The sequence below is a fragment of the Poecilia reticulata genome, linkage group LG19 (genome assembly GCF_000633615.1).
Source record: "Poecilia reticulata strain Guanapo linkage group LG19, Guppy_female_1.0+MT, whole genome shotgun sequence".
Taxonomy (NCBI): domain Eukaryota; kingdom Metazoa; phylum Chordata; class Actinopteri; order Cyprinodontiformes; family Poeciliidae; genus Poecilia; species Poecilia reticulata.
In genome coordinates this window covers 5965811-5989133 of record NC_024349.1, presented here as the reverse complement: position 1 = coordinate 5989133, position 23323 = coordinate 5965811, and the positions used below count along the sequence as shown (strand labels likewise).

The window sequence follows — 23323 nt, the reverse complement described above, 5'->3', positions numbered from 1 at the left end:
AAACCAAATACATGTTTGACTCCATGGCACTGAAATTTCACCTAACTTGGACTAAAACGTCGGGAAATGTTTTTTGTTGCTGTTTTAAGGATTGAATTGTATCTGAGTCAGTTTTCCAAATAATCTTGTCAGAAAAAGGTCTCCAACCATTTCTAAGATGTATTTTAACCTCTCAGCTTTCAACATTTAGGTTTATTTGTAGGATACGTTAAAGCAGGAGATCCTGCCTTTTGTTTCTGTTTGTTGCAGACTTCTGCCAACAGCGAATCATCAAACCAGTCTCAGTGCAGCGCTGGGTCTCTGAGCGACAAGGAACCAGAGGTTGGTCCGGAAAAAAATTATCTAATGCTTTTTTATTGTCCTTTTAAGTTCTAATTAGCTTTTTTTTTCTATAGGAATACATTTATTATACTAATATGTTTGCATTAAGTGAAGAACATAATTAACTTTTAGTTTAAATAAGTTGATCTCGCTTTAATTTTTTGCTTTTCAATGTGTTTGGATAGTTAGTGCAGGTATATATTGGCTATTTATTTCTTCAAACACTTAAAAATAGAAGCTGTTTTTTTTTTTTTTGCTCCTTTCAGTCTCTGGAGAGAAAGRCCAACGGGAGAAGCAAGAAAAGAAAAGGCGACATCTTCGACAGCAGCAGCCAAGGTTCGCCCAACCTGCTTCCTAACCAAACACCAAAATAATTTGAGATATTTAACTGAAATGAATCGCACGTTTGCTTAACTTTAAATATAAAGTCAAAAACATCTCAAACCTGGGCTTCTCGCTACAGCTGTTAGATTTAATAATGTCGGCGTCAAGAAGTTGTTAACCTCTTAACGCCAAAGTTTCAAACTTCCACCTGAATATTTTTGCTTGTTTTAATTGTTCGGAGTTCTTTAAATGTCCTGTGAGTAAATATTTTTGCCCATAACAGCTGGAGCTTTCAGTATCTAGCAGTTATTTACAATTTACCGTCTGTTAAAAGAGTATTTCATCAGAGTTAACCGAAGAAAAACATGCTCCCTGCAATGACGGGAGTGAAATTACCGCAATAACCCGATGTTGGATGGAAAGCGCGACGTCTCCTCTTTCAGAAACCGTTGGAAGTTTTCAGGAAGCGCAACGTTTCGCAGAGTTACGGTGCCACAAAGTTGGCTTGTAAAAATGTGTCGTCGGCGACGCCTTTTCGGGCAATAAGGGTAAAATGTTGTAGTAAAAAAATGTATGTATTTATTTAGACTTAAATATATCGCAGTATATGTGCATATTGTGTAAAATTCTTATTGTTAATTTGTGTAACTTTTCTTTTACATCTGAAAACATAGTATGAGTTTCTTCTTCCTGCTGCTGTTCAAAAATGTTACTGTAACTACAAAATATGTCTCTAGTATTTCCTGTTTATGTCTGTTGTTTTATACGCCCATCATGTTAAAAATATTTTAAAAAATAATTGAATTGTTTAATTTTCTTTGTGCATTTTCTGATTCTTTGTAGGAAAGGGAAAAGGGCAAAAGCTAAATGACTATTTTGAGGTGAGTCCAGTCAGTTCATGTGTTTTTTTTCTTCAACTCTCCTTCAAGTTTTCCTGTCTAACCTTCATGCTTGTGTAGGGAAGTTCTTTACTCGTCTTTTACTGAATTACTATTCTTCCCTTTCTCTTGATTTGGTTCCCTTCTCCAAATTGCCCCTKGCCCAGTTTGCTGGTAGCAGCGGCTCTGGCGCCAGTCCTGCTCGAGGCGTCCATTTGCTGCTGCGCTCCTCTTCGCAGTGCTCTCTGTCTTATCCTCCGGTGAGAACTGGCGTCCATCTTAAGTCTGCTCTGCTCTTCATCTTCTTCCCTTTTTATCTTCCGTCTTTCTCTCATTTCCTTTTTTTTTTTTTTTTTTTGATGTCCAAACTGTTTCACTGAAAGTTGGAAAGATTTGTTTATTTATTTCTTAGTTAAAAATTTTAAATTATTTTGTTGTGGATTTCTTTCTTTTTACCTGCAAAGCAACAAATTATCATAGACGTATAGTAGTGGGCATTTATTGTTTTTATTGTGATAAATCTGTTATCATGGTAGGAATTTATATTTGTATTTTGCCACGATAAATTTCATTTAATCTTTAAATTCACCCCCAAAAAATGCCCTTATTGTCAAGTTGGACATATTTGTTCAATAAAATCATCAATAAATACCAATAAATTTGAAAAAAATATGATTACAATTCGCAGMTTAGTGGTAAAAACCACTCTTTTTTTATTGTGTACTACGAATGGGAATGTTTTTGAAATGCATTGTTTGTGTTTGTGGGGAAATAATTGCTGCGACACAATTACTGTTACGATAATATTGCTGGACGATAAATTCTCCCAGAAATTATCGCGATAGACAATAATATTGTTTTGAGACCATTTTCAAGTAATATGATGTTAACGGCATAATGATGCAAAAAACAAACTTAAACTTCTAATGAACATTTGAAAAACATCTTAAATATGCAAAACAAATAAAACAATATAAACAAGAAATAAAATTAATCRTGAAGTTTCTGTAAARCACCAGACTGAAAACTTTTGTCCAGTTTTYGTAAAAAGAGAGAAAAGACAAAAACGATAAATCAGGCAAATGGAAATTATTAGACACTTTTATTTTTATCACTTTTATAATATTACAAAATATTGTGAGGAAACTAACTGGACCAAACTTTGTCACCACTGAACAAAGAAAGTAGTAATTTTGTACAAAAACCAGAAAAGTAACAGAATCCAGTAAATGTTGATTTAAAAAATGTTAATATTCCAGTGACTGTATTTATTTGATAGCACCTTTAATTGTTTGTGTTTTCAGAACGGCAGCCCTTCGTCCTTAGGCTCCGCCCACACCGACTCCTCTTCCTGCAGCTCCTTTAAGACGACTCCTACAACTTCCTGTTCTCACAAAGCAGTCCAGGTAAATCATTTTATTCACTGCCAAACTCAAACRTTCGGCGTTTTCTTCTGTATTTTTATTCAGTGAGCTTGTTGTGGCMATTTATTAAGTTAGAATATACTTAAGTTAGTTTGGAACCAGATAAATTTTTGTATTTTTAATTGTTATTATTAATTTGGTAACTTTTCTACCCTTCCATTAATCTTGGAGACTTTTTTTTTTTTTGGTGTGACGTCTGGAGTTTTATTAAAATTATGTTTTTGACCATTTTTGAAACGTTTAAGATCAGATTAAGTAAACTTTTGTTCACATCTATGTTGTAAGAAATTTTTAGCCATCATTTTGTTTATATTTTTGCTAACAGTTAAGTTGTAAGAGACAAACGCGCTGCCATTTTCTGGAAAAACTTTGGTTTTGGAGCAGCGTTTGTAACCGCATTTATTTCTCCTTTTCTTTTTTTTTTTTTTTACAAAACTGCAAACAGTGCAGAAAATAAAAGTAAAATTTTACACATGGCCAGAGTTTGTGCTATATTTTAACAAKAAATCCTGTCGTAATTTATTTAAAAATGACTCTAGTGACGTATTTAAYTGTCAGAACAGAGAAACCTCATCACTGCTACTCGTATGACACAGTTGATGTAAGTTTTTTTACTTTGATGATTTAAAGTGTGGCCTTGTTGTTTAGGAAGGAGATTTTTATGTGCTTCCTTTCTCAGTCGGATCTGACGCTGCTGAAACTGAAAGCAATAGAAAAGGTCAAGAGCTCTGACCTGGAGCGAACCGAAGGGAGGATAGACGACCTGGTCAGGGTGAGATATTTAAATACTTCCTGCTCTAAACACAGCTTTTACAGATTTGTACCAGATTTTTTTATGATAAATGATGCATCTCGTTTTTGTCTGGTTTTGTCTTTGCAGTCTAACTGTGACCTGAGGCGTCAGGTCGATGAGCAGCAGAAGATGCTTGAGCGCTACAAGGAGCGGCTGAACAAATGTGTGAAAATAAGCCAGCAGCTGCTAATTGAGCAGGTCAGCGTGTGCTAAATTTTTGTCTTTGCTATAAACATTTAATTTAACTTCTAAGTTCTTAATCCTTTTGTGTTCCTAAAGTCAAAGAGGGAGAAAATGGCTTGCAGGGACAAGAGCATGCAGGACCGSCTGCGTTTGGGTCACTTCACCACCGTCCGCCACGGAGCGTCCTTCACGGAGCAGTGGACCGACGGATACGCCTTCCAGAAACTCATCAAGTCAGKAAACATTTTACTGGATGATGACTTGCTCCTCTAATTACTGCAACAGCAGAAATGTTGTTGTTTTAGAACCATTTTCAACCATGTTGATGCAAGTTTCATCTCGTAAGACGGCTAAACGCTGGAGCGTCTTTTAAATATTCAAAATAAAAGCAGAAATAAATAAAACCCACACACAACCGAAACCATAAATAAGTTRGATTATGATGTCTCTCTAAATAAAATTRCGCTTCAAAAAATATTAATTACTAGAATGGAAATTATTGAACTCAGWTTAACTGAACATTCAGTTGATTATTTGCAGCATTATGATAGTTTTTGGTTTTTCATCATAGTTTAATTTTATTTCATTGTCACTTTTTGTTAGTTTTTATTAGTTAAATATTTAGCTTCAGTTTAGTTTTTATCACATACAGTAGCTGTTTACAKTTTTTTACATACTTCGGTTAATTTTTAGGTTCGATTATCAATTATCGAACATCAAAAAATATAATCAGTTATTGTTCAACAGCAATATTTGAATAATTTATCCCAATTTTTGCTGCCGCTGTTTTGTCGTAATTTKCTGACAGTCGACATAAATTGCTTAAAGGGGGGAAAAAAATGAAATTGAAAGGCTAAAAAATATATAAACAAATATGAAAACGAATATATCTATAATCTCAGTATGTTTCAGTTTGTTTGAATATAGTTCCAGTTATAGTTTTTTGTAATTTTTCCGTATAAAATGGCTACTTTTATTTATTTCAGTTYACAGAAATGTTTTCCCAGTTTCAGTTTTTGTCATTTTGTCAGTTTTAGTTAACTGTAATAACCTAGATTATTTACTTACAGACACGTGGTGTTTACCCTGCAGACAGAGAAGTAAAAGCGTCGACAGCATTTTGTTATTTTCTCTGTGTTTTAGGCAGCAGGAGCAAATCAACTCGCAGCGGGAAGACATCGAGAGGCAGAGGAAGCTGCTGGGGAAGAGGAAGCCTCCGGCGGTCCAGATGCCTCCACCAAACATGGAGCAGAACAAGCGGAAGAGCAGAAACAACGGCCAGGAGAACGAAACGTACGCACAGAAAATGTCTCATTTCTTCACCACAATGCGTTCACACGCCTTGCAGGGTTCATGCTGGTGCTGGAAATCCTTGAAAATGCTTGAAAATTAYTGAASTTTTCCACATTTTATGACGGTWAAATCATMAATTTTAACGTGTTTTGTTCGGATTTAATGCGACTGACCAACATTAAACACATCTGAAAAGTGTGGCTTGCATTTGAATGAAGCAATAACTTGTTGAATCATTTTTGTCAAGTTTTTATCGACCTGTTTTGTMCATCTGGAAACTCATGACTCTTCTGCAAAATGGTTCATGTTAGATGGRAAGCATCTAACAAGATAAAATTTATTTGGTAAAATCCCAATAAAGTCAAATTTATAGTTGAGACATGTCAAAATGCACAAATTTAAGGGGTGTAAATACATTAACATGCTCATTTTCTAAAAAAATTAACATGCTCATTTTCTAAAAAAAATAAAGTATTAGTGCAGCAAACTGTAACGCTAAGCTTGCGATTTTTATTTTCCGATCCCGTCTCATCCAGGCTGTCGCTGGCTGCGTATCGGGAACAAGAGGAGATTTTCAAACTTCGAATAGGCCGTTTAAAAAAGGTACTTTTCTCTCRCCTTCCTCCTCCAGTTCGGTGTCAGAGCTGCAGGTTTAATTTGAGAAGAAGAGGAGAGACGTCTCTGTGGTTGRTTTGCAGGAAGAAGCAGAGATCCAGACGGAGCTGGAGCAGCTGGAGAGGGTTAGAAATTTGCACATTCGGGAGCTCAAGAGAATCCACAATGAGGACAACTCGCAGTACGTATTATCCCAGCTTAATGATATTTAAATTATCTTGWTTTAAGGAAAAAAGCTGTGACCAGAGTCTGTCTTAAAGAGCAAATCCCTGCATTTTATTGGAAATGTAATGTAAAATCAGAAAATGAAATGTRAAATAATTTTTTCTCTGCAGATTCAGAGACCATCCCACACTGAATGATCGATACCTGCTTTTACGGCTTTTAGGAAGAGGAGGCTTCAGTGAAGTTTTTAAAGTAAGCAGAGGCTCTTTGTGTTGTTTCTCCATTTATATTTTTGAGTAAATTAGAGGAAAAACTTTAGGCTAACTTGATGTCGGACTAAAATGTAATACTTTAAACAGCTGTTGAATAATAATAATACGGTCCTCAAATGTTGGTAGATAAGTAAAAGTTTTCTTTTTCAGGCGTTTGATTTAACAGAACAGAGATATGTAGCCATCAAAATCCATCAGCTCAACAAGAACTGGAGGGAGGAGAAGAAGCAAAACTACCACAGGTGAGTTTAAATCCGTGAAAACATTTCTGATTCCAACTTAATGACAATATTTTGTTTTTAATAATCTGCGTCTGTCTGCAGACACGCCTGTAGAGAATACAGGATCCACAAAGAACTCGACCATCCTAGAATAGTCAAACTCTACGACTATTTCTCAATCGACAGAGATTCGTAAGTTCCTAAAAACATATCCTGCTTATTAGATGTTTCAGTTTTAAAAGATTTGCATAGCCGCAACTAACAATTATTAAGTTATTCTATTAAATATTCTGACGATTAAACGGTTTTTAAAAAGTTGTCAGATTCTGCAGATTTTTTTTTTATTTACCCACTTTAGGCAGGGGTGTCTAAAGTGAGGCCCAGGGGCCTTTTGTGGCCCTTAAAATGATTTAGTTTGGCCCCCGACCGCAAATCAAAAATGTGGAAAAATTTGGCCAACACAATGGAAAACAATTCATCACCCAAATATTTGGAAATATTCTGTTTTGTTTCCAGTAGGGCAACAGTCGAAGCTTTTTCTTGGAACATTTTGTTCAAACAAAAAAAAAGAAGCTGAAAAAATAATAATAAACAGATTTTTTTTATTTTTAATTTAATGGTTTTTGTGGCTCTCCAGTAGTTTAAATTTACCAGTTTTGGCAAAAAAAATTGGACACCACTGCCTTTAGCCTTGTTAACAATATTAGAAATACTTTAAAGCAGTGTTTTGAAACCACTGTACCGTGGAAATTATCCAATTACCATATTTTCTGGACTATGAGCTACTACTTTTTTCCTACACTTTGAACATGCGGATTTTCTGTGGGTTTTTCTTCAACCTCCAGGGGGCTCTTTAGCAGGAAGTGAATCATTGGAAGTCAAAATTGTAAATCAAAAGAAGAACGCGCTAATTTTCATTTAGAACAAGCACATGCTAGCAGCAGGCACGACGGAGAAATGTTTTCAAACTCATGTGATGCAGCTTCTAAGTTCAGGAGTATCGATCTGGCAGTACAGGAGGGAAATGAAGCCGCTGCACGTAAACTCGGCGTGAACAAAACCGGATTTGGAGACGGAGAACTGCGTCCTTAATATATCCAGCAGTTATTGGGACGCAGTTCTCTGCTGGGTCCTTATGGGAAACCGAGAGCAGCAGAGATACCAGCGGCCTGTAGCCCGGTGCGGCTGATATATGTAAGTTTCCAGGAAGGGAGAGGGGGGTTAAAAAAATTTGAAGGTACGGTTTATAGTATGGTGCGCTCATAGTCCGGAAAATACGGTAATTGGTTTTAAAAGATTTTTTGGAAATGAATTATCTGCAAATAATGCCATCTTTGAGTGTCTTTGCTGTAGTAGTGACTAGCTGCGTAATCGATTAATTATTTCAACTGTAGAATCAAATCTAAGGGTAAAATGTTATATTTATCATCTGCCAAAGCAGATAACTCATGGTTATCGTTTTATAAGTGGAGATCATGATAGTTCACATTATAAAATAAAATCTACTTGAATTAGTTTGTAGATTTTACTTTAAAATCTGTATTTTCTCACTTCCTGTCTGATGTGACGACGGTTTAGCTTCACTTAACGAAGCAGTGGAACTCGTCCTTCTGCTAGTTTAGTCTGGAAATCATTAATCAGAACAAAATTGCTTGTTGCTTTGAATGTTTCCAGGTTCTGCACGGTGCTGGAGTACTGCGGCGGCAACGACCTGGATTTCTACCTGAAGCAGAATAAGTCGATGACGGAGAAGGAGGGACGCTCCATCATCATGCAGCTCGTCAACGCCCTCAAGTATCTCAACCAGATCCGGCCTCCCATCATCCACTACGACCTCAAGCCTGGTACCTCAGCTTGTTTCCATTAAGCTTTGATTGTTTTTAACCTTTATTTAGCCAGAGATTAAAAAATAGAAACCTGAGCGTAAAACCACTGATATCAAAACGCAATTATAATGCAGCTTGGATAACAAAGGGCACACACCAGCAAATGAGAAGCATCTCATTTACAAACTGATTAGTAAGAACGTTCAAAACATTTAAGAAAGGATATTGTTGCAATTTTGATTAAGTTGACTTAATTAGATTAAACTAAAAATGATTAAGAGAAATTTTACAAGCTGCCATAACTTAAGTTTTTTTTAAATATCTTTACATCAAGTTGACCCAACATAGTTTAAAATGTTTATAATTTTTTTGAACTCATTTCTAAGTTAACTTCGTGATGTTCATTTTTTACAGTGTTTAAAATGTTCCTTCTTTTATTACGGATTGTGTTAGTGAGGCCAAGTGGGAAGCGCAAAGTTTCACGTTTGTGTTTATTTTATTCAAGTGAGAAAAATTTAAATTATACAAATTTCCACCAAAAAATTTATTTCTAATTTTTGAAAATCCATTCCTTCAAATATGTTTTAACTTTTCAGAAGGAAAAATAATTAGAAAAAAAATCAATAAATATAGATATTTAATCAAACTGTTGATAAGAAAAGAAAATTGTTTTTCAAGCATTTTTACGTCTCTTTAAAACATCAAATATTTTTTTGCCTCAAATAATAAACGAGATCTAATTCTGGAATAAAAACTCAAAATGTTTATTGAATGTGGAGAACAAATCCCAGGGAATCAACAGTAATAAAGACCTGAATATTTACACTAAAACATCTGAGTAACTTAAATAATAATAACGGGTAAAATCAGCCGTGACTTGGATGTGCTTTTATAATAAAAGATCAACATTACTTCAGATTTCTGAGCAGTTAAGACAAACGCATAAATACATCAAAAGCTGCTTGTAGCTGTTAAAAAGCTATTTTTACTGTTTTGGCAGCACAAAATAATGCTGTCATCAGCATAAAAATGAGAATTGGCATATTGTCACCTTCCTAAAATAAGGGCTTCAGTCATTTTTTTCCCAAAAGGGATTTTTTATTTTTTTAAATCTAAATGATCTTTTGTCAAAAAATGACTATTTTAACTGTTAATATATATTATGAAAAGAAAGGATCCGAGATTAGAGCCTTGTGGAACCCCATTGGATACTTGAAGACCTTCCAGTGGCACGTAGTTTTTAAACCCTTCAGCCGATTTTCATTAAATGCTCAGGCTGTTTGTCATGTTTTTTGCGTTTCCAGGGAACATCTTGTTGGTTAACGGCACGGCGTGCGGGGAGATAAAGATCACCGACTTTGGTCTGTCCAAGATCGTGGACGACGACAGCAGTGCTGACGGCATGGATCTGACTTCACAAGGAGCAGGGACCTACTGGTAAACGCTCAAACCAAAATCTAACAACTTACAGAGTTGATTACCGTTTTATCTCCGACCGCATTGCAGAAAGTTGAAGTTGTGGCTGAATCTTGCAGGTATTTACCGCCCGAGTGCTTTGTGATGGGGAAAGACCCTCCAAAAATATCCAACAAGGTCGACGTTTGGTCAGTAGGGGTCATCTTCTACCAGATCTTATACGGACGGAAGGTAACCGCTGGTCAGCGTCGCCCGATGGATCATTCAGGTTTCATTTCACCTTCTGACCGGCTGCGTTTTGCCTCTTGCCAGCCGTTTGGTCACAACCAGTCCCAGCAGGACATCCTCCAAGAAAACACCATTCTGAAAGCTACTGAAGTGCAATTCCCCCCAAAGCCCGTCGTCACCACAGAGGCAAAGGTTCGCCACGCTTCGGTCTGAGGTCATGGGTCAAAGCTCAGCCCAAACCCCATCCATCCGTCTGTCCATCCATCCATCCACTGCCAATTAATTCCTTCCTTCCTTCCTTCCTTCCTTCCTTCCTTCCTTCCTTCCTTCCTTCCTTCCTTCCTTCCTTCCTTCCTTCCTTCCTTCCTTCCTTCCTTNCCTTCCTTCCTTCCTTCCTTCCTTCCTTCCTTCCTTCCTTCCTTCCTTCCTTCCTTCCTATTGTCTTCTGCCTTTTATTCTTTTTTTCTACCCTTTTCTGTCTTCTTTCTTTCCCTTTGTTTTCCATCTTTCTTTTTTGTTGCTTTTGTTCTTTTTCTCTATTTTTCTCCTTTTTCTTTTTTTTCTTTTTCCATCTACTTCATTTTTCTGTCTCTTTTCTTTATTTCCTTTTCTGTCATTCTTCCACTTTTTCTTGTTTTCTGTCTTTTTCTTTATTTTTCTCTTTCTTTTCAATTTCTTTTCTATTCTTTTTTATTCCCTTTCTTTCTCTTTTGCCTCTTTCTCTGTAGTTTTTTTCTTTCTCTCTTGTATGAATAACCTTTGTATGGCTATTTGTAAACGAATTAGTCTCAATATTTGCATTTTTTTWAAATAAAATATGTCCAGGGTATTATTTCACTAAAGTCTAACTTTCTGTCAAAATCTGTAAAAATGTTGAGTCTCTGTGGCTCTGAAGCCACCAGATGAACGTTGGCATTGATTCTTGCATTTCCTCCCTATTGGCTCCTTTCCAGGCTTTTATCCGCCGTTGCTTGGCGTACCACAAGGAGGACCGCGTGGACGTGCTGCAGCTGGCCAGCGACCCCTTCCTGATGCCCAACATTCGTAAAGCCCTGGGCAGCAACACGACGTCGATGCTGCCCAGTCCCTCCACCTCCAGCTGCTACAGCAGCAGTGCCTCCAACTCAAGTTAGCATGAAGAACGAAGCGGGAAACCCAGAGGACTACGGAGAYGTTACACACTCGTGTGTATGTGCAGCAGAGGAAAGAGGGGACCCCGAAACTATGAATGCAGCGGGACTGGAGGATGGCACCTGCAACTGGTCCAAACGTGCAGGACCAAGCCTCCAGCTGTGGGCTCAGTAGAACCCAAAGATTTGCAGATATGCATGCACTAACATAAACCCTGTCTTACGCAAAGGGACTTTCTTCATGCTAAAATAAAGAGCATTTGGAAAATTTTGCACAATTGACTCGCTTTGATGTATGACATGTGGGAAGTCACATGGTCATACTCRGGATGGTTTACAGAAGTTAATAATTTATAATGTTTTACCCCATACTGCTTGAAATCTATCAAACTGTCAATCATATCTCTAATGGTCAGTTTCCAATATACCTGTAAGGATGACGACAGAATTAAAGCAGTCTTGTTGACTTGAAATCGCTGAAGATTATTAATTCATGACTTGAAACAGAAGAGAGTTGATTCTGGAGAGAGTGCTTAGTTTTGACCTATTTTCTGTAACTGTACTTGAAGTCAGCTTTTTATTTTAATGAAGTCCATATTTTTCCATTAGATTCCCTCCTCCTAATGTTGTTGCTAACCTTAAACTGGAGGGGCAGGTTGACTGTGGGTGAGTGTTGTGAGTTGCGGCTCAACTGAAATAATTAATGAGATCATTAAAAAGTATTTGGTTACCATTTGGTTATGGTGTCTTATTTCACCCACCAAAAATGTTGGCACATGCGTAAAATTCATCAAGTTGAAAGTGTTTGTGTTGCACTAAAACATGATTTAAAAAGATATTTAACAGTAAACTAGATGCGATACTTTAGTCAAACACAAACTAGGGATGCAAACAATCTATTTACGATTAACGGTTTATTAGATTAACATTAGTTCCAATCGATTAAGTAATGACGTCCTAAGCCTTATTTTAGTGCTGTAGTTTGGCCGCCATCCAGTAGAGGGCGCCGCCGGTCGTCCTTAAGCGGAGCCGTTGAAAGAGAAACAAAGATGGCGGCGGGCCCATTCCAGAACGGGAAAGATGAGTGGTCCAAACAGAGCTCAATGAGCATTATGCGGTTCTGTTTCGATATATAAACACTCGACTAGCTCCTAAAATTTCCCCTTAAGACGTATGACGTAGCAGCGACAACTTAAAAAAATACCGATTGACAAAAAGGCGCAGGGGATGACGAGATTTGCAACCCAGTATGGTTCCTGCTTTGTTATATTTTATTAATGTCTATTTTCGGTTTATTTGGTCAGTGTTTAATACAATTTACTTTTAATTCATGCGAAAAAGAAGCCCTCTAATGTTATGGAAAAACGGTCGGCCCTCGTGATACAAGAGAAAACTCAAGTTTTTAAGAAAATGGCCGCTTATTAATAATTAAATTGATAAGATCAACTTTAGATTGAACTCATTCATTGATATCTCGCGTCCATAGTATTTTTAGGACAAGAAATCTGTGGCTCTTAAAATTTGAGCCAACAAAATGTGGTTAATCACATATAATACGTTTTCAAAAGCACTGTAATTTGTGTTTAGCTCTAACATAAATGCCATGAAAACGTTTGAAGAAAGCAGAAATTTGATTTCCAGAGGTTACGGATTTTATTAACCAGTTCTCATAATGGAAAACTCAAACAGCAAATATACTAACATATTGTGATAAAATACAAGAACATTTATAGCAGTAATTCTTGAAATACCTCCTACTGATCTGAAAGTGGGATTGCAGTGGGTGCATCATTGTTTATTCATCTTGCTTCTTAGCGCAGTCTGAAAAAGAAACGGTTCTTCTGATGCAAAACGACATTCTCAGAGAATGTCAAACATTTACTGGTGAAGTAAATATAACAAAAACACACAAAATGGCTTTTCTACACATGTGCAAATCTTAAATTACCCCACAGTGGACCAACAAGTTTGAACCAGAAATCCATGAAATTCTCAACTCAGGCATCAACTGGTTAGACATCCATCCCATTGGCAGCTTGTGGTTTGTGCAGGGTCAACGTGAATCAGTTCATCTGTTGTAGAACTGTGATGTGACCCAGGCCAGGCCCCACTTCAGGTTGGTGAGCATAAACTTCAGCGCCTTGGTCCACTGCTCCTCAGAGTTAAACTGGGTTTTGATGGAGTAGGAGCCTCCGCTGCCGCCCGTATCTTCAATCTTTCCCTTCTCCACATCCATCCTGAAAAAACAAAAAAAGAAATTTAATGTTTGAAGGCAAACATCTAGGACTCAGATCCTCCACAAAACCGTTTCTAAATCAAACATTTGTGACCAGAAATATAAAGTTAGTTCCTGAAAACAGACACTGGGCTTCAAAAATAGATTTGCGACTGGAAATTATAAATGCTGATTTGTCAAAACCTTTATATTCTCTGTAATTTAACAGTCAGACTTTATTGGAAACGATTGAAAAGGTTAAAACACATATTTCAAACATTTTCACATTCAAGTTTCAAATATTGTCCCAGTAATTATTGCGATAAATGATAATAACATTGTTGTTTTGAGACCATTTTCAAGTAACATATTGATAAAGGTATACTAATATTAATAGTTCTTTCAAACACCAATAAACTTTTAATTTAGTAAAGAACACTTCACAATGGAACTGGGAAATAAAAGAATAAAAACGCAATAAAAAAATGAAACAAACGCACATAAAAAATGTATTATGTCATCTCTGAACAAAATTGCCTTTCAAAAATTAATTTATTTTATTATGCAATTATTAATTTATTAATTGTTTGCTACGGAAGGCTTATAAGGCATTTCAATATAAATTGAAAATATCTTGTTGGCCTAAATACCATGAATCCATCAGATTTGGATCATGACCACATATTGCATCAAAACTAATAAATAATAACTAAAAATAACTAAATAACTAAATAATAGTAAAAATGTATTTAGTAAAAAGTTTACTCKACTCTTAAGTAACTGGTCAAATTATCAATCATTTAACATTTAAAATTTGCATCAACAGATGGACCAAAATATAAAGTTAAGTGGAAATTCTGGTATTTTAAAGACGAAAATGACAATAATTCAAATAAGTAATAAAAATGAACAAAATCGGGCAAAATAAAATGTTTCCAAATCCGTTTCTTTCAATAAAAAACTCAAGAAACTTTAACAAAAACTGCAGGTGTGTGTGTGTGTGTGTGTGTGTGTGTGTCTGGTGAATTTTGGGTTAAAACATGTTTGTTTTTCATTCAGTGGGTAGAAAACCCAGAAATTTTACAAAGTAAGAGTAGAAATGCTTCATAATAAAGTTACTCAGTAGTGCAGTGTAATAAAAATACACCTAAAAGTAAAAAAAAAAAAAAAATTACTCAAATGAATGTAATTGAGTAAATGTAKGTAGTTATGACCCGTCTGACCTGTAGGGGAGGCAGAATCCGGTGTCTCCCTTCTCCACCTCCTCCTTGAACTGCTGGACGCAGTCCAGGAAGGCCACCATGGCGTGATCAAACTTATTGTCCCAGAAGAACCTCAGGCCACCCGAGCAGTACAACGGCAGCTCCTGGACGAAAAACAAACAGAAACTGATCAACAAAACAGAATAATTTTTACAATTCAGCTTTAGGAAGAGGACGTCTTTACGCCTTACCTTTGACTTGTCCGTCAGTGACTCCAAGTACGAGTGGTTTCCGTACGGGACGAGTCGATATCTGGGAGATTATTTCATCTAAATTCAGCCAAACTTTAAAGCATATTTGAATCGAAGAGATGAAACTATATTTACCTCTGGAACCTCAGCCCCATTTTGTTGGCCAGCGCGTGCAGCAGCAGCACCGTCTGCCCCCAGGCCGCGTTGATCTCGTTCCACTCCACAGGAACGCTGGGAAGCCGGCCCAGTCGGAAGTTGTTGATGGTGCCGAACTGGCCGCTGTGCCTGGGAACAATCGGGGCAGACCTGTTATTTTCAGGGGGCACAGAAATATTTCCTGGTGCAAACTGATCTGTGCGTACCAGATATGAAACGTCGCGTTGAAAACGTTTGTCTTCTTGAGTCGATCCAGCTGAATCTGGCAGTAACGCATCTGGTTGTCGACGCTCTTCAGCTCGTCGTCCAGCTCCAGCTGCTGCCGTTTGAACTCGCTGTACTCCTTCTGGTACCTGGCAGCGTGGAGCACAGAGGGCTGTTAGTCGCTGCACTTCAGTGGATTTCACTGGGAGCTTCTGTCCCCTTTTACGCTGATACCCCTAAACCTGAGCAAAAGCCATTGAAATCTGTGGTTTGAATGCTGTGAAATGTGTAAAGCTGAAAGTATTGATTGGATAAATAATCATTAATAAATTATATAATTGTCAACCAATTTAGCAAACCGATTAATTAACTGATTAATTGTTAAATAACTGATTAATCATTAACTAATCGATTAATCGTTACATATGTAGATTTAAAAAATGGCCATTTTCTGAAAGAACAACAGTCGGACCAATAATTAAGTCAAAACTGCACAAAATATAAATGTATTTTAGGATTCATTTAATGTCACATGCCGTTTTATTTTAATTATGTAAAGCACTTTGAAATGCCTTGCTGCTGAAATGTGCTATACAAATAAAATTTGATTGATTGATTGATCATAAAAACTTCTTTATGTCAGTTGAGCTCTGAAAAAAATGAGGAGCGAACTGCAGTGAACCCCATTGAAAACCTCCTGGTTTTTCCACCAAATATTGATTTCTGAACTCTCCCCGAGTAAAAACATTAGTATTGTTGTTTCTAAATGAACATGAACTGGTTTCCTTTGCATTATTTGAGGTCTGAAAGCTCTGCGTCTTTTTGTTATTTTGACCATTTCTCTTTTTCTGCAAATAAATACTAAACTTTTGCTTGGAATTTCAGAGTCATTCTGTCAGTAGTTCATAGAATAAAAGAACAATGTTCATTTTACTCTTAATAATTGATAACTGCATGGAATATTTTTATCAAGTACATTTGGCCCCCAGGTTTGTGCTTGACACATGTCCACTATTTCATCAGTATTATGCAGTTAAATGTACTAATAGGTGAACACTTGGTCTGTGTGTAATAATTTGTAATTTGCTTGATTGGCTCTGATAAAAATCCTGGTAACGAAACTCATTCCTGCTGTAAAAGCCCCGTCTGGGTCTCCTTACTGGAGCTCCTCGGTGTCCAGCTGCTGGGCCTGAATCCTGCTCTGGGCCAGATCTTTGGCCACAGCGGCCCGCTGCTCCTCCACGGCCTCCAGCTCCTGCACCAGCGTCTCCTCCTCGTTTTTCAGCTGCTGCAGCTCTGCCAGCAGGGTCTCCTCTTCCTCCACCTGCAGGTTGGACAGAAGCTCCAGACACTGCCTGGAAACGGATCGGCACTTTGTTAGCGGGTCAAACCTCCCTGCACACATCCTCTGAAAATGTCCTGCTGGCTTAAACCGACTCACTTGTAGTTCTGGCACTCGTTCTCTGTGATGTTGAGCTGCGTGTCCAGGTGGTCCAGCAGAGTGTCGGTGCATTCCTCACACAGGGGGTGATCCACATCCGTTTGGCCGGACATGATGTCGAACAGGTCGCTGGTCACCTGAGCAGGTCAGAGGTAAAAAGAGTCTTTGATTTTTTTTTTTCTTTTAATAGAACGAATAACATCAATGGAAATAAAATAACCAAACAAGGAGAACAAACAAACAAAACTAACCAACAAACATGTACATTAAACGGTACATTCAAAACAAAAAAACAGAACATAGTCAATTGGTGTCGCAACAAAAATGAAACTGATTAATATGTGAATTAGGATATGCTTTTTTTCTTTTGGTCTTGGCAGATATTTTCTATTTTGAATTATTTTCCTATCCTCTAATTAATCCAGCGTCACAGATATTTTGGAAAAAAGTGGAGAAGGAAGGGAAGGAAAAAAAAGGAGGTAAGCAAACAAAGAATAAATAAATAAAAGTATATGCGAGAATGAATAATAAATAAAGGATGAAGCACTATAAGTCTGATTATTCCTCGAGTTTCACACAAACTGCGTCTCTTCTTGCCCCAGGATAAGTAACCAAACTAAAAATATCACCTTCAATCTCCGACTGAGATTTTCCATGGTTCCACCGTCCGACGCGTCGCCGATCAGCGTGAAGCTGTTGGCGCTCTCTGTTGACATCATCCTGGAGGGGAGAGATTTCACTGCTTTGTCACCTTTCAGGACACCAGAGAGTGAGTACGGAAAGTATTCACACCCCCTTTCACTCTTCGTTTCATTGCTGCCATTTGCCGAACTCAAAAAAGTTCATATTATTTCTCATGAATGTTCACTCAGCATCCCACATTGACAAGAAAAAACAAACAGAAATGTAGAAATTTTCGCAAATGTATTAAAAAAGACAAAGTGAAATATAAAATGCTGAGTGTACATTCATGAGAATATAAACCTTTTTTGATTTTAGCTAAATTTAAAGGGGTCTGGATATTTTCCGTAGCCGCCGTTCATTAAGCAGAGCTGATTAAAAATCAACTCACCGTGCAGGAGGGATGTACTTCCTCGACACGCCATCTTGTTTGTTTTCCACAAACGTCTCCTTGAAGAAAACAACTTCAAATTAGACCAATTTAAAGCAAAATCATGGCAGAATATCTTAGTGATAGGTTATATTTTTGTTGTGTTATTAATCCATCTAAACAGAGAGGCCCAGACATGCAAATAAAAATTCAGTGTTATAAATTCAGCATCTAAAAAAGAAAGTTTGATTCTAATAAGATTAGATTTCTTCTACAGAAATCTGAGTTTTTTTATCCTCATGAGCTGTAGAGTTGCAACCAAATATTATTTTAGTATTTAATTATTCTGGTGATTAATCAATTAATCTGATAAAGACAAAAAAGGCACATTCTGCAGATTTCTCATTTAACCACGTCAGCATAAGAAAATGTACATTTTATTGCTTGTAAATGCAATAACAACATTCCTTTAGTGAAAAATTTACTTATTGATGTGTGAAAAGCTCTTTCTGTAGTATATAGTCTAGGGCTGATCTGTTGACTATTTTTTGGATTAACCAATTAATAATTGGATACCAAAAGGTCCATAATAGAAAATTATTTTTTCCAGAATTTGAATGAGATGATTCTCAAACCATCCCTTGAGGAGTTATGGGTAAATGTTTAGACAAAGGTTGTATTTTCTTTTTATCTTAAATCTAAAATCTATGTATATTTTTGTACAATTTAACTTAATCACTGCTCTAACTGTTGTTTTTTCAGCAATTGACCAGTTAACGGTTTATTAACTGCTAAATAAGTTGATAATTATTCAAACTGGTTCATCATGATTCATCCAATTAATCATTTCAGCCTAGTGTGCTTTTTACCAATACCGTTCTTTCTTATAATCTGAAAAAGACCAGATTTGAGGAATGGTCACTAATAATTGCCCTCTTAGCAGATTCTCCCACCTGAGCCTATGCAGCTCCCTCAGAGCTAATTAATACTCTCCCTGCATGGCCTGTCAATTTTGATGGCTGTAGGACTGCAGTTGTGCAGTACTGTTCACATTTTCAACTGGTGGATTAAACAGAACTCCATGAAATGTTGAAAATTTGATTTGGATTTTGATTTGTAACAAAACAAGATGTCGATGATGGCTGGATTGATAAATTACACACAAAAGGGTTCTATTTATTAATTATGCCGATTTCTGAAGGCAATTTGATTGCACCGGGTTTTATTTTAATATGCATTCCAAAGTTGCAGGGCATCAGAGTAAAGGGGGATGAAATCAAACGCACACTTCCATTTCCGAGCTGTAACCCACCTCAGGTGCTGCTTCCCCTCCGCCGCTGTCCGCCGGTTTGCTGCTGGGAGTCACCGTGACCACCGGAGCTGCGGGGGACAAATAGCTCCCACAGTGACTCCATCATAACCGATCTGAATTACCTCGGATTAACAGTAATCTGTGCAGAATAATACCGATGAGCTCCTGGATGGTGACTCGGTCCAGCACGTTGAAGGAGGTGTCCAGCTTGAGCGGCTGGCTGCACCGCTGACACACGAAGCTCACCTGCATGGTGGTGCTGGAAGACTTGGAGGCCTCCATCACTGATCTAAAAGAGAGGAGAAAATAGGAAGATGAGGAGGGGAAAAAAGCAGAACCCGAACCGAACCTAAACGTAAACATCAGATTGCTACCTAGGTTAGCTTTCCCGTTAGCTTCGACTAGCAGGAGATATAATCACTATCAACTGTGGAAAATAACAGCTGTTATCTTAATACTGATTAAGATAATGTAAATTATAGTAAAAAAAACAAACCATATAATCCCTGAATCATCGACTCTACGTTAAGAACTTCCTTATTGTTGTTTACGGTGAATAAGATCTCTTCCTCTGGTTTCATAAATTGGTTGATCAGCTAAGTGCTTCCATCTACTGGCCACAATGTGGTATTACAGATTCCAATAATATGTGTCAAAATCAATTAAATATTTATTTTCTTTTTAATTTAATTGTCTTGTTGTCAGAAGTGAATAGAGTAGTCAAAATTTGTACTCGACGTTTAAATGTAGCAGGACTTTAACATTTTTATTCAATTAAAAATTTGATGAAAAGGTCAGACAAAAGTATACAACTATCTGCAAATTCTGCTATTTTTTTAAAGACAAAAACAAAACAAAAAATAACATGATAAAATATCTATTTATTCTTCTTAACCTTGAAATGGTTCACTCGAGTCAGCTGGTAGAAAATAACATTAAGGAATGAAACTAGTGTTAAAACTAGAAGTCTGACTAAACCAAAAATTACAGGTGTTTGTATATGCCAGTATAATTTAATATCTGATCTTAAAAAGAGAACATACAAAAAAAAACTTTCCAAGTATGCTCCCAGAATTTAGGCACAGTTATCATTCACTTAATTTCTAAAAAAAAGAATCAGAATTAGGACCTTAAAATTAACTCTTTGTGTTTAAGATAAAATAATCTGCTTAAATTTTACAATTAGATCTGAGGGGTTTTGTCATGTTTATATAATAACAAAAGTAACATAACCCTGTATTTATATTGTTTATTTTATTAGTAGTTTTTTTATTTCAACAATAATTACTCTTGACCTCTAGTACTTAATCATAATTCTGCAAATTTTACGTAAATGGTATTTTTCTTTTCTTCTGTTTGTGCGTTGTTTTACCAACAGGAAGCATCAGGGGGCGCTGTGTTGCTGCAGTAAAAGGCCGGCCAACAGCAGTAGAAGAAGATGAGTTGCGGGAAAACTGAAGCGGATAAGTCTAATGTTTATGTCTACAAACGGCCAGAAAACAAGGTAATTTTACCTATAAACATTATATTTTATTTTACAGAATAACGAGATTTGCTTCTTTCGTTAATTTCCCGCGACGCCAATGCGTTTCCGTTGACAATGTTGCGTTTTAATGTCGATGTTTTATAAAAGTGCTAGTTGTGTAACTAAATCCCGTTAAAAACATTCATGTTAGCGAGTAGCTAGTTTTATGGTCACCTTTAATATGAGCACCTGTTACCTCACCTGTTAGCTCCTTGCTATGCTAAGATGCTATCTTAGCAACTGATAAGTTATTTGATGTAATAATCTTCTAAACGTTATGTTTCTCTTTGGCAGCTGTGTTTTTCTTTAAGATTTAGTTACAAGTTAGTTTACAAATGAGCATTTTCTTGTAAACAAGAGGCACAAAAGCTGTTTCATTATTAACTAAGCTATCAAACAAGAGCACGGATTATAGCAATAGATGGATACTAACCTCCGTTTTTTAAATAATAAAACAACTCCACGCAATCACAACTACGGTATTCGTCCTTTCCATCAATAATTATATGCAATTAAAAATATAAAAATATAGATTATGTAACAAAATAGGACAAGATTCTATTTTTTAAGTATTGAATTTCCTTTAAAGTGTTGTCCAAGTCTGGGTAAGTATACAGAAAAAATAAGAAACAACGTAAAGCTTTATTACTTGCTTCATTAAACCATCTTCTTAAAGTTATAGGTTCAATATTTCAATTAAATCCAGAAATACTTAAATAACCTGAAAGGGGAAATTAATCTCCTGTAGCAGTTTGTGTTACAGTGGCTCTGAACAAACCTCTGACTGAAGACATTCTGTCTTTGTAAAGCAGTTTCATAGAGAGGATGCTCGATAATTTTTTGGAAACAAAATGAGCTTTTTGTTTTAGTTGATGCTAATGTTTAATTTCTGCATAGAACCTCCATTAAGTCTCTGTGCTAAACCTAATAAGCTGTAGTTAAGATTTTTAATACTCACACTCATCACTTTACATATCTGCTGGAGAACAATAGACATCCACATTGAGCGAAGTTCACAAAAGTTGCATAACTTTTACTGCCCAGTAGGTGTTTTTCAAATTCACTGTGTGGGATTGTCATAAAAATACTAAAGAAAAAATTATGAGCTGTTATCAGTTTGAAAAATGTATTTGTATTATCTGCATAAAACTGATAACATAAAACTAGATGATAACTGTGCAGCATTTTATAGAAGTAATTTGTAAAATACTTTCTTCAACATAAAGGAGATGATAGCCAATCATTAATTTAATATTTTCAAAGCTGAAAAATCTCCTTTCACCTGCGAACAGTCGTATTTGTTACTGTTTACCGTCTTGCCTTAACGGTAGCGGGATATTTTTGTAATTTGTTATTTGCAGCCTTTTAAATTCACCATGGCGACCCCAAAAGCTACAGATGTCAGAAAGGGAATCGCAGGCCTCTGGGAAACTCTTCAATGTCCCATTTGGTGAGTATTTCTCAGAGCAGCAATAATTATCTTTCTGATTAATGTCATTTAGTTTATGTCATCTTTTGCCTTCAGCCTGGATTTAATGTCTGCACCGGTTTCTACTAAATGTGATCACCAGTTTTGCAAGTAAGAAATTGTTAACATGCTTTTATTTGTATAAAGACTCATAATTTTGTTTATTTATGGTCTTAAACTTAATTCTTTGGCAGATTTTGTATTACGAAACTTTTGGACAACTCCAAACAGAACCAAGCCAACTGCCCAGTGTGTAAATTCAAGATAACAAAAAGGTCAATAAGCTGAAAAACTGAAAAATTCACCACAGTCACTAAAAGTCTGTTGTTATTATAACCTGCCATGTTATTCATCAGGAGCCTGCAGGACAGCCCTGTGTTCCAGAGACTTGTTGCAGGACTTCAGGAGATAATACAAGCATATGAACATGACACCTGCACAAACTGTGAGATCACAAACTAATTAACTGGAAATAATAAGATTTATTTGAATTAATTTACATTATAGTGTAATTTCTTTGTATTTTCAGACTTTACTGGATTGCCACAGCAAAGAAAGAGCACTAAGTAGGATCAACAGAAATTAAACAATAAGGTTTCAATTGAGATGTTCTGCTAACATCTGTTTTTTTTCTCTCCTTTTGGTATCAGAAATACAGAAACAAGTAAACATGCTTGGGATTTATCATTTGGAGATGCATCTGGATTTGAACAGGACAATAAGGGAACTGAACACCAAAATGATTCTCCACAGTCCAGCTCCTCAACTGCAGCAGGTAAAACTTCTCATGCATTTATTCAACTTAACTGCATCAAATCTGCCACATTAGTTTTGAGATGTAATGTATTTTATAACGCCTATAATAAATATCAGGGTATTTTCCTCAGTTGGTATGAGAAGTTTACATAGTAAATAGATAAATAAACATTTTTTCTCTCTGTCTGAAGTTAAATCAGACTAAACTTCTTTTGTTTTAGGTCAGAATTTGAATTTATTTTCTATTTGCTAAATTCCACAAACCTTTGCCTTCCTCTGCCTACATCACCCATAATGCAGTGGGGTTCTGAAGTCCTGTGAAATTTTCAAATTTCTATCAAACGTACTTTCTACTGATATTGATCATCTATCAATCACGGCAGATATTTTAATTGTTATCTCGAGGCCTGTTGCAATAAGCAAAACAAATCAATTAATGTCTTGATGAATTAAAATAAACCCAGTAATTTCTTTTTACATGGTTTATTACTTTTCTCTTTCTACCAAAAACTGGATGACAAAAGTCTTCAGTCGGATGTTTTGATCTTAATTAGCCCTTTTTTTAAATTATAATTGTGTTTACAGAGACTTCATAATACATTTTATTTGTTGTTTCTGTTATTTTGTTTATTTTGGATATCTAAAATGTCTTG

At 36.3% G+C, this 23323-nt stretch overlaps 3 protein-coding genes across 6 annotated transcripts in view; 2 read left to right on the top strand and 1 right to left on the bottom strand.

Annotated features, from left to right (window-relative positions):
* LOC103481327 (serine/threonine-protein kinase tousled-like 2) overlaps positions 1 to 11819 on the top strand; it is a 16683-nt gene extending 4864 nt beyond the window's left edge. The window contains exons 3-21 of the mRNA XM_008436727.1: positions 177 to 321; positions 588 to 657; positions 1489 to 1526; positions 1691 to 1783; positions 2828 to 2929; positions 3627 to 3719; positions 3828 to 3938; positions 4020 to 4156; positions 5067 to 5216; positions 5753 to 5819; positions 5915 to 6012; positions 6167 to 6248; positions 6419 to 6510; positions 6592 to 6681; positions 8164 to 8333; positions 9620 to 9752; positions 9851 to 9962; positions 10044 to 10151; positions 10913 to 11819. Coding sequence (XP_008434949.1) covers positions 177 to 321; positions 588 to 657; positions 1489 to 1526; positions 1691 to 1783; positions 2828 to 2929; positions 3627 to 3719; positions 3828 to 3938; positions 4020 to 4156; positions 5067 to 5216; positions 5753 to 5819; positions 5915 to 6012; positions 6167 to 6248; positions 6419 to 6510; positions 6592 to 6681; positions 8164 to 8333; positions 9620 to 9752; positions 9851 to 9962; positions 10044 to 10151; positions 10913 to 11092 — 2071 coding nt within the window. The 3' untranslated portion in view covers positions 11093 to 11819. The remainder of the gene's footprint in view (positions 1 to 176; positions 322 to 587; positions 658 to 1488; positions 1527 to 1690; positions 1784 to 2827; positions 2930 to 3626; positions 3720 to 3827; positions 3939 to 4019; positions 4157 to 5066; positions 5217 to 5752; positions 5820 to 5914; positions 6013 to 6166; positions 6249 to 6418; positions 6511 to 6591; positions 6682 to 8163; positions 8334 to 9619; positions 9753 to 9850; positions 9963 to 10043; positions 10152 to 10912) is intronic.
* An 899-nt stretch (positions 11820 to 12718) lies between these two features.
* On the bottom strand, positions 12719 to 19519 carry becn1 (beclin 1, autophagy related). Of its 4 annotated transcripts, XM_008436666.2 has the most exons (13): positions 19418 to 19508; positions 19296 to 19348; positions 19077 to 19210; positions 18922 to 18989; positions 17631 to 17689; positions 17188 to 17278; positions 16559 to 16695; positions 16278 to 16472; positions 15120 to 15266; positions 14893 to 15042; positions 14758 to 14818; positions 14528 to 14670; positions 12719 to 13326 (listed from the first exon to the last, which is right to left on the bottom strand). In XM_008436666.2, exons 3-13 carry the CDS (start codon positions 19201 to 19203, stop codon positions 13158 to 13160), a joined length of 1347 nt encoding a protein of 448 aa, XP_008434888.1. In that variant the 5' UTR covers positions 19204 to 19210; positions 19296 to 19348; positions 19418 to 19508; the 3' UTR covers positions 12719 to 13157. The 4 variants fall into 4 exon arrangements, with proteins under 4 accessions (XP_008434888.1, XP_008434886.1, XP_017157183.1 ...); XM_008436664.2 differs by lacking the exon at positions 19296 to 19348 and having other exon boundaries at positions 19418 to 19519; XM_017301694.1 differs by lacking the exon at positions 19296 to 19348 and having other exon boundaries at positions 17631 to 17686; positions 19418 to 19519.
* The window catches only part of LOC103481274 (BRCA1 DNA repair associated), a 28388-nt gene continuing 24287 nt past the window's right edge, over positions 19223 to 23323 (top strand). Inside the window, exons 1-8 of the mRNA XM_008436663.2 lie at positions 19223 to 19276; positions 20300 to 20425; positions 21808 to 21896; positions 21972 to 22025; positions 22109 to 22189; positions 22271 to 22359; positions 22444 to 22480; positions 22565 to 22689. Of these exons, the coding sequence (XP_008434885.1) occupies positions 20360 to 20425; positions 21808 to 21896; positions 21972 to 22025; positions 22109 to 22189; positions 22271 to 22359; positions 22444 to 22480; positions 22565 to 22689 (541 nt within the window). The 5' untranslated portion in view covers positions 19223 to 19276; positions 20300 to 20359. The remainder of the gene's footprint in view (positions 19277 to 20299; positions 20426 to 21807; positions 21897 to 21971; positions 22026 to 22108; positions 22190 to 22270; positions 22360 to 22443; positions 22481 to 22564; positions 22690 to 23323) is intronic.

What these genes read in the sequence shown, in the direction of transcription:
- becn1 (XM_008436664.2), bottom strand. Translation starts at nt 19,203, where the DNA reads ATGGAGGCCTCCAAGTCTTCCAGCACCACCATGCAGGTGAGCTTCGTG. An exon ending in AAGTACATCCCTCCTGCACG is followed by an intron (nt 17,279 to 17,630) that starts GTGAGTTGATTT and finishes TCTCCCCTCCAG; the next exon opens with GATGATGTCAACAGAGAGCG. An exon ending in CTGGACACCGAGGAGCTCCA is followed by an intron (nt 15,267 to 16,277) that starts GTAAGGAGACCC and finishes CCACGCTGCCAG; the next exon opens with GTACCAGAAGGAGTACAGCG.